Source organism: Crocuta crocuta, unplaced genomic scaffold (genome assembly GCF_008692635.1).
Source record: "Crocuta crocuta isolate KB4526 unplaced genomic scaffold, BGI_CrCroc_1.0 scaffold452, whole genome shotgun sequence".
In the NCBI taxonomy this organism is placed as follows: domain Eukaryota; kingdom Metazoa; phylum Chordata; class Mammalia; order Carnivora; family Hyaenidae; genus Crocuta; species Crocuta crocuta.
Window position 1 is genome coordinate 1243747 of NW_027528851.1, and position 18381 is coordinate 1262127.

At 36.7% G+C, this 18381-nt stretch overlaps 1 protein-coding gene across 1 annotated transcript in view; it reads right to left on the reverse strand.

The window, feature by feature from the left end:
• Positions 1-8667: 8667 nt before the first annotated feature.
• TES (testin LIM domain protein) overlaps positions 8668-18381 on the reverse strand; it is a 48837-nt gene continuing 39123 nt past the window's right edge. Inside the window, exons 4-7 of the mRNA XM_077756036.1 lie at positions 17768-18103; positions 16283-16498; positions 15729-15887; positions 8668-10012 (exon numbers count right to left, since the gene is read on the reverse strand). Coding sequence (XP_077612162.1) covers positions 9824-10012; positions 15729-15887; positions 16283-16498; positions 17768-18103 — 900 coding nt within the window. The 3' untranslated portion in view covers positions 8668-9823. The remainder of the gene's footprint in view (positions 10013-15728; positions 15888-16282; positions 16499-17767; positions 18104-18381) is intronic.

The window sequence follows — 18381 nt, forward strand, 5'->3', positions numbered from 1 at the left end:
ATAGTCACATTTCATAAGGAGACTAGGACCCTTTTTTTGTAAGTTAATATGAGATGCCAACATAAATTTTTTTCATTGACTTCTTTATCCACATCTATAGCCAGATTTTCTTGAGATTCATATTTCAGGTTCCAAAGTATACCCCTATACCTGCCTCAAGTTCAATGTTTTCCAAAGCAAACTCATTTTTCTTTCAACCTAGCTCCTCCATAAGATTTACTGTTGATTTCACTGCCATTCTTCTAATTGGCAGGAATAGGATTTTGGGGTTGTTTTTGACTCCTCCCTGTCCTTCAATCTCACTGTGAGTAGGTATTTTAGACTCTGGTTTTTTAATGCTTTTATTTATCTATCCACTACTCTAAGAAAATGGGAAAATAACCTCTGTTATTGGAGAAGACATTTCAATATCTCGGTCACTTTAAGATCATTTCTATTGTCTCCTTTCAGGAAGAGGATGTCAGTACTTTAAATTTCTGTTTACGTATTTGTCTCCTCCAGCTTCCCAGTATCCCAGTGTAATGCATGATGTAGTCAAGGTATGTTGTAGAATTACTAAATGACCTACTTTGTACTAGTTAGGAAAGACTATTAATTCCCATTACAAACAATCCTAATTTCAGTGGCTTAAAACAGTAAATGCTTATTTCTTGCTCATATCATGTTCCAGTGTGAAACAGTATGAAGAAAGGCTCCTTTATCTCTTGGCTCCACTATCTTCTAGGGAATCTTGGGTTTTAACAGCCAAACCTAGAGGTCTCTTGCTGTGAATGCTGGGAAATAGAGTCCCACTGGTGATAAGCTTAGTTATCATCTAGCCAATATCACACAATCCTTTCAATTATATACTTATTTATTTATAATTATAATAATCATCCTGTAGATCTCCTGGCCCTACCCCCTGCCCCTTTTGTTTCCATTCTGCCTTCCTCCTTTATCCCTGCCAACCTCATTTGGGGAGATTTTTAACTGTTTTTGTAGCCTGCATGACTCTGATCTATAGGCATAAACATGTTTGCCCAGTGTGAGACAATTGGGGTTAGATCATCTTTTGGGGGAATCTGGAATCAGAACCTAGAGGTGGCCCACCATCTCTCAGTGTGGTGAGATTTGTAACCTATGAACCTAGAAATGTCAGGGTATCTATCATTCACTAATCATGAACTGAGGACCAGAACATGTACATGGAAAAAGAAAAATGGAGCAGATACACATGGAGGAACTTGGATGAAAGCAAGGTGGGGGGAGAGAACTGGTGGTTGCCCATCCCAGTTTCTATTCTTTCCGTAAACTGACAACTTCCTGCCTGTAACCTTATAATGAATAACCTTTTGGAAAAATTTGGAAAAGACAAAAAATAATGCTAATCAGAAAGACACTTTCTGCAAAGAATTTGAGGCAAGTCAAAAGGAGAACTCATACAATTAAGTTCTCTGGAAAAATAGCAGAGATATTTAAGTCTCTATGTAGGGCCATATTTTGATCAAAATCTCCTGGAAGTCAAAATAAATGGAAGAGATAGTTATTTATGTCACTCTCAATTTCAGAAATGAGGAAATGCATACCTGTCTTTGGAGAGTAAAGCTCTAGTAGTACTATTAGGGAGGAAAATATTTCCTCTACTTTTCTATATTCTTTGGCTGATAAATTGAATTAAGACAGATTAACAGGAGAAAAACATATTTAATTACAAACATGTGGGAACCCCATAAGAATATGAGACCCCACAGGCAGCCAGGCAATTGAGGCTCATATACCATCCAGAGCTAAGGAGAAGGGGGTAGGGAGTCTGAGACTTCAAAGAGGAAGAAGACAATTTATAGGAAGATGGGAAAAACAAGTATTTGGTAAACAAATGTTTGCAATACCGTACAAAGACAATGGGACACAGAGAAGAATTTGATCTCCAGACCAGGCTTAGCTTCCCCTAGCTTACCACACCTAGCCCATATTGTTTGTAGTTATCTCTGGTGAAAACTCCTTTCCTGGACTAGGCCCTCTATCTAAATTCTTTTAGGGAGATAAGGGAAAGGGAAAGCTTTTCCCAAGTCTTTGGGCCTTGATTAACTTCAGCTCAAAATAATCCAAATGCCAAATTGGCATTTGAGGGCAAATTCATTCTGAACCCCTTCAAAGCTAAGCTCTAATAGTCATTTCTTAGGCAGTGGGGTATAAATGATTCATGTGGGAGAGTTCACAGCCTTCTCTCAATCTACTCAGACTATCAGAGAGGATCCCAATTCTCATATGTTAAGATAAAGGCCAATGCTTGGAATCTCAGAACAAATGGAATCTCATTATAGCTACTATGCAGGCCCTTATTGTCTAATATTTTTAATGGCTTTGATCTATTTGTATATTTTCTGATCTTCTATCTATTTCCCTCCATTTGGCCATATTTAATTTTAGGTATTAGAATTCCTTTCTTCCATTCTCTCTAGAACATAAAGCACCATGAAAGCAGGAACCTTGTCTTGTTCACTACTTTGTTCCCAGTGCCTGAAGCCATTCCCGACCTATAACAGATGCTCAATAAATATTGATTGACTGTGTGAGTGAGTGAAAGAATGAATGATTTGATGGAGAGAAGTGGACATGGCAGAGTGCAAGAGAAGAGAAGTTGGGTAAGACTGAAGTTTGGGTGCCTTGTAGAGAGAGAACAGCTGGAGGTGTGACAAAAACAGGTGGGAGAGAAAAGGGAATTTTAATAAGTATTATGGAGGGTAATGTACTTTAATCTTTGTATCATTATTTTTTAAAAATTAAAGTAACTAGTTTTCACTTTCTTCCCTCATGGTCTTCTGTTACGTGTCTCAAGTTCAACATATGAAACCATATGATATCTTTCTCTGACTTAGTATAATACTTAGTATAATACTCTCCTGCTCCATCCATGTTACTGTAAGAGAGTTGATGGGGTGGGCGCGGGGGTGGGAGAAGGAAAATGGGTGATGGGCATTGAGGAGAGCACTTGTTGGGATGAATCATGGGAATCTCCCAAAACCAAGAGCACACTGTATAACACTCTATGTTAGCCAACTTGACAATAAATTATATTAAAAAATAAATAAAGTTGAGCTTATATGGACATGCACATACATAAAAAAATAAAAATAAAAAATGAAAACTAAGGTAAAAATTTTTTTTAACTTGCTGAGGTATATACCTCTTCTACTGATCTATTTTAAAAATAAAATTGACTGGAGCTCAGTTGGTTAAGTGTCTGACTCTTGGTTTTGGCTCAGGTCACAATCTTGCATTTTGTGAGTTCAAGCCCTGCATTGGTCTCTGCACTGACAGTGTGGAGCCTCCTTGGGATTCTTCTCTCTCTCTCTCTCTCTCTCTCCCTCTTCCCCAACTAACTCTCTCTGTCTCTCTTGAATAAACTTAAAAAAATGTTTTTTTAATAAAAAAAAATTGAACAGATGAATTCCATCTCAACTAGTAAAACTCTTACCTCGTTTTCCTGGCTTATGCAAATGTCCCTTAATTCATTTTGTTATCTACCATTTTGGAGTCATAGATCATGTGTTGAGTGTTCTATTCTATTTCAGGGAAACAACATAAATAGATTCCTACACTTAATTAGGGCAATGATATAAGTAAACTAGTAGCATAGATCAAAACCTTTGTGGGAGCAGAGCTGGGTCACAAACTTAGTAGGGTGTGAAAGTGTCAAGGATCAGCTTCTTAGAGGTAGCTGCCTTTGCAGTCTTGGATGTATGAAAGAAGTTGCTGACTTCGAAAAGCTGTAAGCATTTGGGTATGACTAGATAACAATGTTTATGTATGGACAGTTTGGAGAAGAGGCTGGATCACTGTTAGATTTTTTAGAATAGAAATTCCATCTTTGAATTGCACTGTGGCAAAAGAATAGAGAACAGATCAGGACAGTGTTTCTTAAAGTGTGAACCCAGATATCAGCATCAGCATCACCTGGGAATTTTTTAGGAATGCAGAAATCAGACCCCACTCAAGACCTACTGAATCAGAAACTCTGGGGAGTGGGGTCTGGTAGTCTGTATTAAACAGGTCCTCCAGGTGATTTTGCTGCATACTAAAGTTTGAGAACCACAGAGGGAGCATAAGATTGAAAGGGTGAGAGAGAAAGACCTAATAGGAACTTAGAATAACCCTGCTGAGGAACAGTGAGGTCATCAACTACAGTGTTGGGTATGGAATTGGAGAGGCAGGCATAGACAGATTCAAGAAAATGTTTCAGATGGTCAGGTAAGTCAGCACTGTAGGGGGACCAAGGGATAAGATACAGGTTGAGTGAGAGACTTTAATGGAGAAAGTAACAATGACATGTGACTTGAAATGAATCAGATAGTATGAGACGGAGAAGGGAATAAGTCAAGCAAAATCTAGTAACTAGTCAACTTCAAGGACTTCACAGTGTCTCTTGTTGTGACTCCACATCACCTCTGGCCATCCTAAATGGCCTCTTGCTTAAGAAAGATATCCCCAAATGATCCCCTTGTCTCATCTCACAAGCCAACAGAAACCCCAAGTTTCAGAAATAAACAGCTTCCCAACAACCTCATACCCTACAGCTAAAGAATCTGAACTCTAAATAATAATTCACCATAATGCTGAATTGTTTGGCAACACAACAGCAATTACCCTTCTTCCTATAGCAGCAAATTAATTTTGTTTTGGGTCATCATATGCCCATCCCTTAGGACTGGACAAGTCAACCATAACGATGGCTTTCCTTTTTCTCTGAGGTGACCTAGTTCTAGCCAATGAAATGGAAGGCTAGATAAGTCTGCTAGGAGCTCCTAAGAAAGACTTTACTCCTTGTTAAGAGAGTAAAATACCTTTTGCTCCTCCTCTGCCTTATACTTTGGGTATTGTTATGTGAGGGAGGGGTGCTGGAATGAAAGGACAAACTTGAGAATGGAAGGCAACACACACAGGATGGCAGAGCAGAGAGATTAGAGAGATCTTGTTCTGAGCCAAATTTGGGCGAGTCTACGTTTTGTCCTTAAGCCACTCTTAGCTGTGTTTTTAGTTATTTACAGCCAAAAGCATTCCTAATTGATGACTCATTCTTCACTAGCAAACTACCGGAACTAACCTTGGTATGTCTCTCTGTTCTGTTTACCCCAGACATCTAGATTTTTTGGCCTCATTTGGAAATCTGATATCCATTCTGCATTTTGAATTTTTATCTGGCCCTATCCCTTCCCACACTCTCTTAACTTTTCCTCCATTTCCTCCGCATCCAGTTTCTGTGAACTGCAAACTCCCTGCACCCTCAACTGCCTCATTTCCTTGTTCGTAGCCAATTATCCTTCAAGGTTTCTGTTTCTTCAGTAGTATTCTCTAGTAGAGACCAGTTATTTTTGCTCTCATATGGGCATTCCACAGTGCCTGTGGTGTCTGTCTTCCTCATTCTCTGTTGTCATTTCCACTAATTCCTTTTTTTCCCTAACAAAATCACAGCTTTTTAAAGTATATATAGTAGATAGCCTCAGACTTTACCACCTATTTCTACCCTTAGTTGTCATCTCCTATCAAATTCCAGGATAGTCTTAACATTTTTTGGTAACCGTGGCCTCTGGCTCATTCTTCTCTCAACCATTTTCCCTATTGTTATTTTTGGTAACTTCAACATATTGGTAGATGTGGGCCTATTATTTCCTGGACTCCTCGAATTCAATTATTTGTCCTCTATCCTACTCAGCTAAAACTGTGAGGAGGAGAGGGACAATCAATGGGACTTGGACAGAAGATCTCTAGACTCCTAAACCTGGCCCTCCTTTGAACTATATCATAATGCCTTCACAGTCCGTCAGTATTTACGGGGCATCAACTCTAATATTTCTGCATTCAGTAATGGCTGACTCAAGTAAAGACAACTGGGTGCAAGTTATTTTGTTATTATCTGCAGGTCAAGATATTCTGGGGTGAAGTATCATTGAAGAAAACTCAATAGCAGCCTTCATAAATGTCAGAATAAAATGCCATTCAAAATTTGCATTAATGATATCTTGTTTTGAGTGTTTCAAAATATATGATCAGATTAAATAGAAGCTATAATGCCATGTTTTCCCCCATGAAGAGACAAAGTAATTAGCTACAGCTATTTAAATATCCTGATAAACAAATGAAAAAGCTGTCATTGAACATTTAAATCAGGAGACATCAGGAAGGAGTAAGAATTTGTGGTAAAATGCTATTTTATGGAGACATTGAGGGAGTCATAAGTTTTCTGAGGAATTAAGTGAATACCCAGGAGACAAGTTCAGATATGCCAGGGCATCTTAAGACAAAGGCTTAATACTGATCTTGGGTTATGGTGTCTCTTTGGTAACCATGGTGAAGCTGGATGAGCTTAAATACTGTGTGTTGGAAATTCCTTAAGAATGAGTCAATAGTGAATCTCTTGTGGGTAAAATTGGGCTGAAATATTTCGAAGTCAGATTTGGAAATCTATGCTTGAAGACTTCAGAAACCTCAGCTAAAGTTGGTTAAAGAACAAGCCTCACAGGTCTTTATTTAAAAAAAAAAAAAGATATTCTACAATAAATAGACTAGCGTGTCGCTTGAGCAACTCATATTTCTTAATGGGATCAAATAACTGAAATCCACTGATTTCTAAAAATTATCACTGTATCCAAGGGTTATAAGCAAAATTCTTCTGCTTAGAGATGAACAGGATATGTGCAGATTCTGCGAATGAGTTCATGATTAATCATTCTAACAAGTCATATTCTTCCAGTAAGGATGATAAATATTTTACCTCAGTTATTCTTCAGCAACTGATGTATCAAAATCTTCTTTTGAACTTCCTGGGTCAGGAAAGAAACCCCTCTGTCCTCAAGTACTCACTGCTGAGTAGGGAATAAGAGAATTAGAAGTCACCATTTTACTTTTTAATATCCAATATGGTGGCCTCTGCAGATGGGAAAAAGACATCTCGTACTCTCTGTGGTGCCTTTATCATGGTTCATATTCTGGTATCCTTTTCCTCCCAGTCTTCTTCTTCCAGGGTGAGTGTCTCTCTACTGCTAACTGTTTAGACATAGTTGTTAAATGCCTGCTACACTGAGTACAAAGAGGGTAAGATAGATCTCTATTAGAACTTACATGGAATTTGGATGATAGAGATTTCCATTTATTGACCCATGAGAAATTAGAACCAAAGCTTATTCTTCAATGTCTACTTTTAAAGAAAAACAATGCATGAATCCAGATAAAAATATTTATTACTTTCCTATCATTTCTCTCTTGCAAGAGTAGGATTAAACTTTGGTCCCTGTATCAAGTAAACCATTATTTAGAATTGAGGACAATGAAGAATATAAAATGATGGTGGTGAGGGAGGGATCTCACTTTAAATGCTAAAGGAAATACTAGAAGAAAAATAAATCTTAGAGAATCTAGCAACAATCTTAAGTCTTCTGTTAAGTGTTTATGGGACAAAGTATTGAAGACACTTCCCTCCCAAAAAAACTGATTAACAATTAAAAGTGGCACTCATTCTCTTGTATTACATCTCATTATAGTTCATTGTTTTTTATTACAAGACCAAACTAAAAATTATGTAAAGTCAAAAAGTAAAAACCAGTAGCTCTGTATTTCCCAGGTAAAGTAGTTTATTCTTTTAGGAAATGCCTAATATACATGCAGTCAATATCTTGGGTAGTGAATGATGGATTTGGTCAAATTTCTTGGGCCTCTAATATCCCCAAAGCAGCTTGATTCTACCTCAGCCCCAGGAATGTAGATTATAGGCAGACATGTAAAGTGTAGCCATGTTAATATGTGGAAGAGTTGCTTCAACTTATTGCCACATAGCCATGCTTGGGAAAGTTAACTTGTTCAACTTTGTGGGGAAAAAATGGTATGGAAAAAATATTTTTGCCATTTGAGATAAAAGTAAAAAGAGCAAGCATAAAGTGATTATTTATTGACAACGATGGACATTTGTGATACAAGCATTTAAAATTGTATGTAGGATTAGATTACTCCTTTAGATAAGGTGATATGTGTTCAAGCCCCAAAAGATACTTTTTCATGGCTGGGGAAGGCATAGTGCAGAAGGAATAAATATATATCTGTGTTAGTGATAGTTTGTGAATGGTGGGATGGGGTATGGAATTTAAGAAAAGTGCCATCACCCGGAAAATCATGAGCTGGAAAAAAAAAATCCAAAGTAAATTATTTTGAATATGTGTCAGAGAAAACCACTATATCCACTATGATAGGAATACTTCAGGCTGGGGGGAAAAAACTCATGATCCACTAATACTAGGAAAAAATAATCTACCACTATTCCACATTTGCTTCCTTTTTCACAGTATGTTGCCAGGAAGAATTGTTAGAAAACCAAAAAACAATTCAAGTATAAGAGTAATATTTGTGGAATTCATCTTCAAAGGATATAGCTTACTCAAACTTCAGTTAAAATGACTTTTCTTTTCTGAAAGAAAAAGCTCCTGCATGAATTGAAAACCAACAACTTAAATGCCTCGATTTATTTAAAGTTTTCCATTCACCATAATGAAAAGCCTAGTTTCTGTCTTGTCAGAAACAAGCCTTTATTTTTGTATGAGGTTTTATCCGTGGAGACACCGCCCCCTGCTGTGACAAGTGCTTAATTGCAGAATTTTATTTCTCTCTTCAATGGAAAGGATATGAAGAATAAAGGTACAATTGTTAAAGTGAAAATGACTTTATTTTGAATATACATATCATTCATTTAGTTTCATTTTTATATTGCATAGCCACGTATGGAAGCATATAGGTAAAAATAAACATTAGAAATATCTAGGCATGGAAGTATACAGGCAAAGAAGACATTCAATACATACCCTTGAACAGGCTTAAAAGCATCGTAGGACAGTATCCATTAGAAAAGAATGGGTTCATGCAAAAAATCTATCCAAACCATGGTAGGCAAGTGCAATCAGTACAAATTATAGTTTCTTGGGTACAAAAAGTATACATGTTCTTTGGATTGAAAACATAATATAAATGAATGGCTTGGCTTTTACGTCTAAGCCAAAAATCATCTATAGAAGTAAAATGTGTGGATGTCACATGTGACAATAATGTACTTAAGGCCACAGACAGACACACAGAGGTTACCAGCTGACAGAGAGAATGCTGAGAGGTAGGGCAAGAAGAAAGAAAGAAAGAAAGAGAGAAAGAGAGAAAGAGAGAGAGAGAGACGGAGGGAGGGAAAGAAAGAGAAAAAAGAAAAGAGTGAGAGAAATGCAATAAAGCCAACTCTGCCTAAATTAGAAAATAGCAAAGGCATTAAAATGATAACAACTCTCCATAATATGCTGCATTTCTATTTTCTGTCAAAACAATTCACTGTGTATCACTACACAGTTCAGTGAATAAGATAAGGCAACAAATGTAAAGCCTTGGTATTAGGGCAAGTTTAATTTCCTTTCATTTTACACGGGGTGGGGGGGGGAGGAATACAGAACTAGAAAATGTGCATCTTTCTGTTCAACAGCACTAATTTTTAAGTGTTCATATGCACTGTGTTTGGCACAAGAGGGATAGGCACATGAAGATTAATTAAATCTCAAGCTTCCACCTCCAAGACTTTACATACAGAAAGCTAAGAAAAGATAATAGTTCTTTACTGTATTAAAAATCAAATGCTTAAAGCAGGTTTTAAAAATTGAGATGAAAAATATTGATAAGGAAAAACAGCAAAGAAAGATACTGAACAAAAATCTCCTGGTTTCCTTTACAGTTTCTTTTTTTCCCATTTATTTTTTCCAAATTGCATTTTACAGTAGAAATGCAGACCACTTAGGATAGCTATGGCTCAATAGTTCTTGGTGCTTTCTTAAGACATCATCTTCTTACACTCTACTGAACAGAAAACCATCCCTTCCACTGGCATGAACTTCTGCCCGATGAGACACTTGCTGCAGCAGGAACATAAAAAGCACTCTGTGGATGCATGCCAGCTGAAGTTGTTATAGGTCACCCGCTGCACTTCAGGGTCAATGGCATTGTGGCATCCTTGACAAACCTGTTAAGTCAATTACACAAATAAGAGAAGAGGATGAGACATCAAACTGTGATGGTAACATTGTCATGTAGGAACGAACAACATTTCTTTCAGATGGTAAATTAAACTGAGAAGGGCCACTCAAGAATATACAACTGAGAGTGACCTTCTGGTTAACCTTTTTAGCCAACTTAATTGGGGTCTAAATGTAGAGCAATGTGAGGAATAACAGATGAAGGCCAAACAGGTGATGTGATGCTTGTAAGATATCCCCATGGTGTGTGAGGCAGAAAGTCCTGATGGCAAATTTCAAAGCAGTTTCCTTCCAGTGTATTCTACTAGACTGCATCTTACTAATTATAAAAAAAAAAGTCTTATGATTTTTTTCCTGTAATACCAAATGTTGGTGAAGATGTGGAACAACAGGAACTCTCATTCATTACTGGTGGGAATCCAAAATATATAGCCACTCTGGAAGATAGTTTAATAGTTTCTTAGAAAGCTAAACCTACTTTTATCATACAATCAGAATTGTGCTCCTTGGTATTTATCTAAAGGAGTTGAAAACGTAGGCCCACAAAAACCTGCATATGGATGTTTATAGGATCTTTGTTCACAACTGCCAAAATTTGGATGCAATCAAGATTTCCTTTGGTAGGTGAAGGGATAAGTACACTGTGGTACATCCAGACAATGGAATATCAACCAGTGCTAAAAAGATATGAGCTATTGAACCATAAAAAACATGAGGAATTTTAAATGCATATTGCTGAGGGAAAGAAGTCAATCTAAAAAAGCAACATACTGTATAATTCCAACTGTATGACATTTGGCAAAGGCAAATCTATGGAGAAAATAAGAAGATTGTGGTTGCCAGGGGTGGGATAGGGAGGTGGGAGAGAGGAACAGGTAAAGCACAGAGGACTTTTAGGTCAGTGAAAATATTCTCTATGATATTATAATGATGGATGTGTGTCATTCATCCATTCCTGTACAATATTGTACAATATTCCTGTACAATACCAGGAATAAACCCTGAGGTGAACTATGGACTTTGGGTGATTATGGTATGTCAATGTAGATTCATCCTTGGTAAAAAATGTAGCATTCAGGTCAGTGATGTTGATAATGAGTGAGGTTATATATATTTGATCATAGGGGTTATATAAGAAGTTGCCGTGTCTTCCTCTCAATTTTGTTTTAAAACTAAAACTGCTCTTAAAAAATAGTCTTAAAAAGATTTTTCCTCACTCTTTAAAGCTTTGAAGTAGTAATTTTACTAGCCTTACCTCTGACACATAAGATTCTTAACACCAGTAATTTCTAGACAGTATGAAGTGAAAATCATGTTCAAAGTAATTAAGGACTCAATTAAAAATACTGACAGTGTTTGAGAATAATTAGCTTGCACTAAAAATATAACTTATAGTGAATTGGCTTCTGTTCTAAGTCATAATTTATGTATAATCTAATATTGTAAAACATTAATACTTACATTCTTTATACCATTCAGTGTATGTTATGCACAAATAAATATACCGCATACATGCACATCCACACCCAGAGACATACATAATTTTCTGGTTTAGCTGAGCATGTATATGAAGAAAATAAATGAACAACTCCCAGTATTAGAGGAGAAAACAAAACTACCCTCTTAAGACCTCCAAAACACTAGATAGTCCATAGGCCTTCTTGTTTATGCATGTTCTGAATGAATGTGACCATCTAAAGTTTTGTCTTAAGTATTTTATAACAAGTGAAGAAAGCAACAAATTGTCCTACATTACATGAAAGTGTCTAATCTCAGCACCTTTGGTCTCTTAATGTCTGTCAGGAATCACTGAGAGATGAAGGTAGGTCATTTAGCCTGAGCCTCCTTACTTAGGAAGACTTTAAAATGAGGCTGCTGTTCAGTGGGGAAACTAGTTTAGGGTGTGAAGTGAGGCCCTGTTACAAATATCCACTTCAAACACACAATATACTTTCCATACCTTATAGAGCTACCTGGCTTCTAGTTACAGAGATTGTAGCTGCTTAATTCACACGTTATGTCAACCTAGTGTTTCCTGAGAGCAAGGGAGAAATTCTCTTTCCATGATCAATACACTCTTCTTGAATACAAGAGAAATGAGTGTTTTAATTACAAATGCACTCTTAATTTGTAGCTGTGCCATGCAAGCAGTTGTTTTTTCGAATATTCCTATTTTGTATTTATATTTAGAATTTTGTTCTTGGTAGTCTTCTATGTATCATATTAACTTTTCTATATTTTAAACTTGCCTGTATAAAACAGAAGCATGTCACACTCAATTCTTTTAATCCCTTGCTTTTAGACCATGACATACCTTCTTTATCTCATTCCTCTAATAATACTTGTGGATCTTTTTATAATCTTTTAAAACTCATTGTGATTTTAGAATTTATTTATATGTATTTATTTTGAGAGTGAGAACATGAGTGGGGAAGGGACAGAAAGAGAGGGAGAGAGAGAATCCCAAGAAGGCTTTGCATCGTCAAAGCTGAACCTGATGTGGGGCTTGATGCCATGAACTGTGAGATCATGACCTGAGCTGAAACCAAGAGTTGGACACTTAACTGACTGAGCCACCCAGACACCCCTTTCATTTGTGATTTTCAAAAAGAGATAACTACTATTCAATTGTATATAAAAATTGAGGAAATTGTTTAGGTTAAAAAAATGAACTAATGAACACACTGAATGGTATAGGTTTTTTTTTAAAAAAATTGTTTTAATGTTTATTTTTTTTGAGTGAGAGAGAGACAGAGCATGAGTGAGGGAGGAGGAGAGAGAGAGGGAGACACAGAATCCGAAGCAGGCTCCAAGCTGTTGGCACAGAACCCGATGCGGGGCTCCAACTGCAAGATAATGACCTGAGCCAAAGTCAGCACTTAGCTGACTGAGCTACCCAGGCGCCCCACTGCATGGTATGGGTTTTTAGGGTTTGTGGTTTCATATAATTTAGCTTTGCTAATAATTTGTCATTCATCCCAAAGTCTGACATACAGTCCCAGCTAAAATCTACTGCCCCTAATTTTTCATAAATCTGAAAGTTGCCTAGGCTTCATTGAGGGTCTGGGGATTACGGAAACAATCTGGGAAATGTGCTTTACCACTTTCTGCTTAGCATTTGAGTTCTCTGGATTCTTAAACTTATGATATTTCAATTAGTTCTTCTTTCCTTCAATTTCTCCTACTTCTTTTAGTGTTTTTATACACAATGTGATAAAGCTAATGACACTGGTTTTAATGAGCTCTCTGGAGGGAGGTTCCTGTGAAATCTCAGAGATGTGAATTCAGAGGGTGCCCATTTGAGACCAGAATTCCAAAGACCATGCTGAGACAAAGTAGGTATATTTCCCATTATCCTCTTTCCAAGTTATTTTTTATTTCAGAAATGTCCTGTTTTGAGTTGAGTTCTTACCTTCAGGTCTACAAATAGGTTGTAGGTTCAGGTTTGTTTGTTTGTTTGTTTGAAGATTAAAAGATCTAAGCAGACTGATGCCTTGAACTAGACAATTTTCAAAATTTTACACCATTTAGTATGTGGCATGAGTAGCTCTTTTTTGTCATGAGCTGGTTTGTTCAGGCAATGGAGAGAAGTGTTAATTTTAATTTTAGACAAAGGGCAGCAGTACATCTTACTGAGAAAGTCAATTTTCTAAAAGAAAGCATGCCATATTGTAAGGCTAAATAATTTAGACTCTCTCTCTCTTAATAATAGCTGTGGTTATTATTCTCTATTGGTTAGTCACAATGTAATGAAGAGAAGCTTCTAACAGTTAAATAAAGCACTTCCATCTATTTACAGCTTTATTCAGTAAATATTTATTGAGTATCTACTGTGCTGTTCTAGTGTTGGAAATCTAAAACAAAGCAAACAAAATTTCTGCCCCCATGGAGTCTGCTTCCTAGTCCTTGAGACCAAGGTCACACACCGCTACAATAAAATACATATTATGACAATCCTTTTCCTTTAGAGAAATTGTAGGAACAATATTCATAGAAACAGTTTTTAGCTAAATTATGTACCAGGCCACATGCTGATTCATTATCTTTTCCCCAAGTACAACAAAAGTCCCTGTTGATCCCAAAACAAATGAGAAATATTAGAACACAAATCAGTCGCTCTAACATTTCCTAAGGGCAAGCATTAAGGACATGGAAATAAGAGGCAAGCTCTATCCACCAGCTACTTATAGTCTAGAGGAGGAGACAGATGGGTAGTATTAGTTACACACAGATGTGCCTCATAGGAACACAGAGAGGAATTCTAGCCAGAGAAAAAGGGGTGGAGCTTGGGGCAAAAAATTAAGAAAGATGTTCTAAAAAAAGTTAAGCCTACACCAAATCTGGGGGAAGATACAGGCATGTCAGTTAAAGTAGGGAATAAGGAAGGTGCATCAGACAAAGGAATTAGTGTAAATAGAAGGCCAAGAATAGTGTATAAACTAGAAAACGAATAACTTGTTGAAATGTCTGATTTGAGCTGGATAAGCAGTAGAAGAGGCTGGGCAGACAAGAAAGAGCTAGATCTGTTAAGCAAAGGCTTGATGATTAGATTTGCATTTCAGAAAGATTATCTTCCATCATTACGGTGGCTTTGGACAAGGTGAAGAATGGAAGGGGGAAGACCAAATTTGAGATCACTACAATAATCCAAATGACCAAAAAAAAAAAAAAAAAAAAAAGGTCTGAAGTAGAGTAGCTGTAACTGTGAGGATCTGAGATTTACTGATGAGGCAGAATTGATAGAAAATGAAGAATGATACTCGGGAATGTATAAAGGTTGAAAATTTTGCCACTGGCATCAAAACTGGTTACCTTATTTTCCATAGTATTACACTCCTGGAATGATATAAATATGTCATTTTATTCCTTAGCCAGGAGTTTGCTTTACTTGATAGCTCATGGGAGTCTTTAACTAGTACATATTTTCCTGCTTATAAAGAAGTAAATGTCTATCATTTTAATACCCCTGGATTAAAAGCTTTACCATATATGGTCAACTTTCTTTATCTACTCTTTATCTAAATTACTTATCTCCTGGCCATCATGTAATAGCAGCTCTGTTTAAGCAGGGTAGAGCTAAGAAAAGAATATATTTATTTTTATATGTTTTTATATTATATTTAATATTTGATAAATATATTTACATTTTAAATATATTTATCATTAGTTATTTGAATGGTTGGCTGATGCAGATAAATCTAAACACAAAGGTCAAATTTTGTTATACTAAATCAATTCACAATGAAGGTTTAAGAAATAGGTATTGTACAATCTCTAGGTTAAAAATTTAAAAATGATGCCATAGTGGGGGAGCTTCAGGAACATGAACAGAAACCATAAATACTCAAATACAGCTAAGGAATATGAACAGCCCCTAAAAATCTTAATGTAAATGACTCTGATCTATATGATGAGAATCAATCAGTCTCATTCCCACTAAAGAACTTTTTTTTAGTGGGGATTAGATTACTGAGTAGTGCTTATAATCTACATAATATACGGTACAGATAGAACTCGAGGTAGCTCATAGTCAACATATGTTGTTTTTGAATTACCTAGACTTTAAAACCCTGTGGTAGAGATTACATGTTTCCTACTTAAGGGAATTACCATCTGTTTCTCATCTGTGAGAGGGTCAAATAAAGGCATAAAGTAAAGTTCTAAAGCAGGTCAGGGCAATCATATACCTAGAATGCTCCTTACCACAGCATGATTCTTCACATAGCAGGGCTTGCACACAGGCTTGTCATTGACCATCACATATATTTCCCCAGCTAGGATGTTGTCACAGTCAAAGCAGCAGAAATGTTTCAAATGCCAATTTTGGTTTTCTGCCTGGGTGTACTCATTGCTGAATATTAACTGGAAATAGGGCAAAAATAAGATGAATCATATTATTTTCCTTCTTGGTACAAATGACAAAGCCAGGTTCTTTAGACCAATAAGGGTTTTAGATCCACAGATAATATCAACCTACTTTCCTGGGCTCAAAGTCTAAAAATAACCTAAAGCTTACACTCGGGTTATTATTTAGTTTAGCCCAAATCAATTTTTTTATGTTTCTGGACAGTCTTTCATTAGTCAACACAATTAACACAGTCGCTCAGAATGAAGTTAAAAGTTTTTCTTTTCTACTCATCTCCTCTGCATATAAATAAAGCAACTGATGCTTGGTTAATTCACGTCACCTTTCTGCTAAGGATGCCTTGGTAGATGGTAAGGGGACTCTATGGGAGTACAAGAAGGAGAGAACATACCTCATCGCAGCCAGCACATCGTGGTTTCTCACTGTCACAGTAATGTCTGCCACAGTATAATTTCCCATTCTTCCAGAAATAAATCATGTCAACCAGGAGTTCATGGCAGGTACTGCAGACAAAACAGGCTGGGTGCCACAGTTTATCATAACCGGCTCTTTCAGCGTAGATGGCTGGGTCCCCCTCCTTCATATTCAGTTTGCAGCAGTAGCAGGACTGAAAGGGAAGCCATCCAAAATAATCTGGTCATTGTAGGCTGGACATTTCTCATCATCAGTTTACTAGGGATGCAGAGAAACAATTTACAAGAGAAATCATTTCTACTAACATTAGTAATTTGTCCATGGAGACCATCAGGTGTCAGTACTTCTAGGAAGTAGACTCCCTTGGCTTCCTCCAGGCTCTTTAAACCTAACTTTTGTGCCCTGCTGGTAACAGAGCACTGTTTCCTGAATTAAAGTCACTTACAGAAAAAGGCTAACAGTAATTTTCACAATTTTTAAGTGATTGTCTCAAAATGATTATCTTAGAACTTATTAGTACCTTTTCTTGTTTTTTAACAGGACTAAGCCTTATTGGTTGGATCTATGGAAATATATTACACTAAGTTTAGCTCTTATTTCTTGTGCATCTGTGTCATAATGTTCTACTTTCGAGGCATAAAAAAAGACTTCAATTTCTCTCTCTAGGAGATTTTTTTAAAAATATGATTGACTATATAGTTGATCCTCAGACAATACCAGGGTTAGGGGTGCTGATTCCCCAACACAGTCAAAAATCCATGAATAACTTTTTGTTCCACATATAAATTTTGGCTACCTCAAAACTTAACTACTAAGAGTCTACTGTTAACTGGAAGTCTTACCAATAACATAAATGGTCCATTAATACATATTTTGTATGCTATATGTATTATATATGTATTATATGCTGTATTCTTAAAATAAAGCTAGAAAAAAATTATTAAGAAAATCCTATGGAAGAGAAAATACATTTATAGTACTATATTGTATTAATAAAAAAAATCTGTGATAAGGGGACCTGCACAGTTCAAACCCAGTTTTCAGGGTCAACTGTATACTCACATAAATTTAAATCTGAATTTTAGGCATGTTCTCACAAGCAAAACTGAATTAACCTAAGCATATATTATTCTTGTTTGTGGGAGAGATAAACAACACCAAAATTATGTTTAGAAATAGATTCTAGATTAGTATGTCATATTCCAGCATGACACCAATGCTAACTACCACATACACATACAACTCACAATTATCCTTGGCAACAGATAATCAGAAAATCTCACTTTAGAGAGAGGTTTCAAACATGATGATTCACTAAAATAAACCTAAACTGAATTTTAATTTATTTCCTTCACCTACTCCTTTTCGAAACAGAGGAATGGCTTCTCAAAAAAATGTTCAAAGAAAGGGAAATAACCAGTAAATACACCAACTGAGCCAACGGTGTGACCTCTCCACTTACATACTGAGTTCTTTTGTGTTCGGCCGATTTGCCCTCCATGGCCCCCACTGCTGCTGTGGTGCTTCTGTCCCCGCCAGGGAGGAACATTCTGTTGGGGCTTTGCGCATCCATCTCACGCGGAAGTTTGACATCTCCTACTCCCAGAGCCTCACTCTTATATTTCTTCACAAACTGTTCCATCTCCTTCACCTCCTTGGGAGACAACTCATGGCACTTTGAAGGGTCTTGATCATGTGCAGGGAGCTGCTTTGCCAGCTGCTTCTTTCGGTACTGTGCCCCCTCGGAGCCCGCCACTGGCTGCTTCTCCTTCGGCAGCATCTGCATGTACTGCCTGGCCTGAGCCACAAGGAGACCAGTGTTAACTGGGAGACGGTCTGGCCATTAGGCAAGCAATATTTTATAATACACATCAGAAGCGAGTTACTTAAGAAAGAAATGTGACTATCCATTTGTAACAGTCTTCATAATATAAATATGTTGAGATGAAAACACATTCCAAAAAGGTACAGTAAATAGATTTAGTTCAGTAAAAATAAACACATTTTCTCCATGAAACTGAAGCTTTTTTTTTTCAGCTTATAAAAGATTTCAGTTACTAATGTCTACTTGAGCTA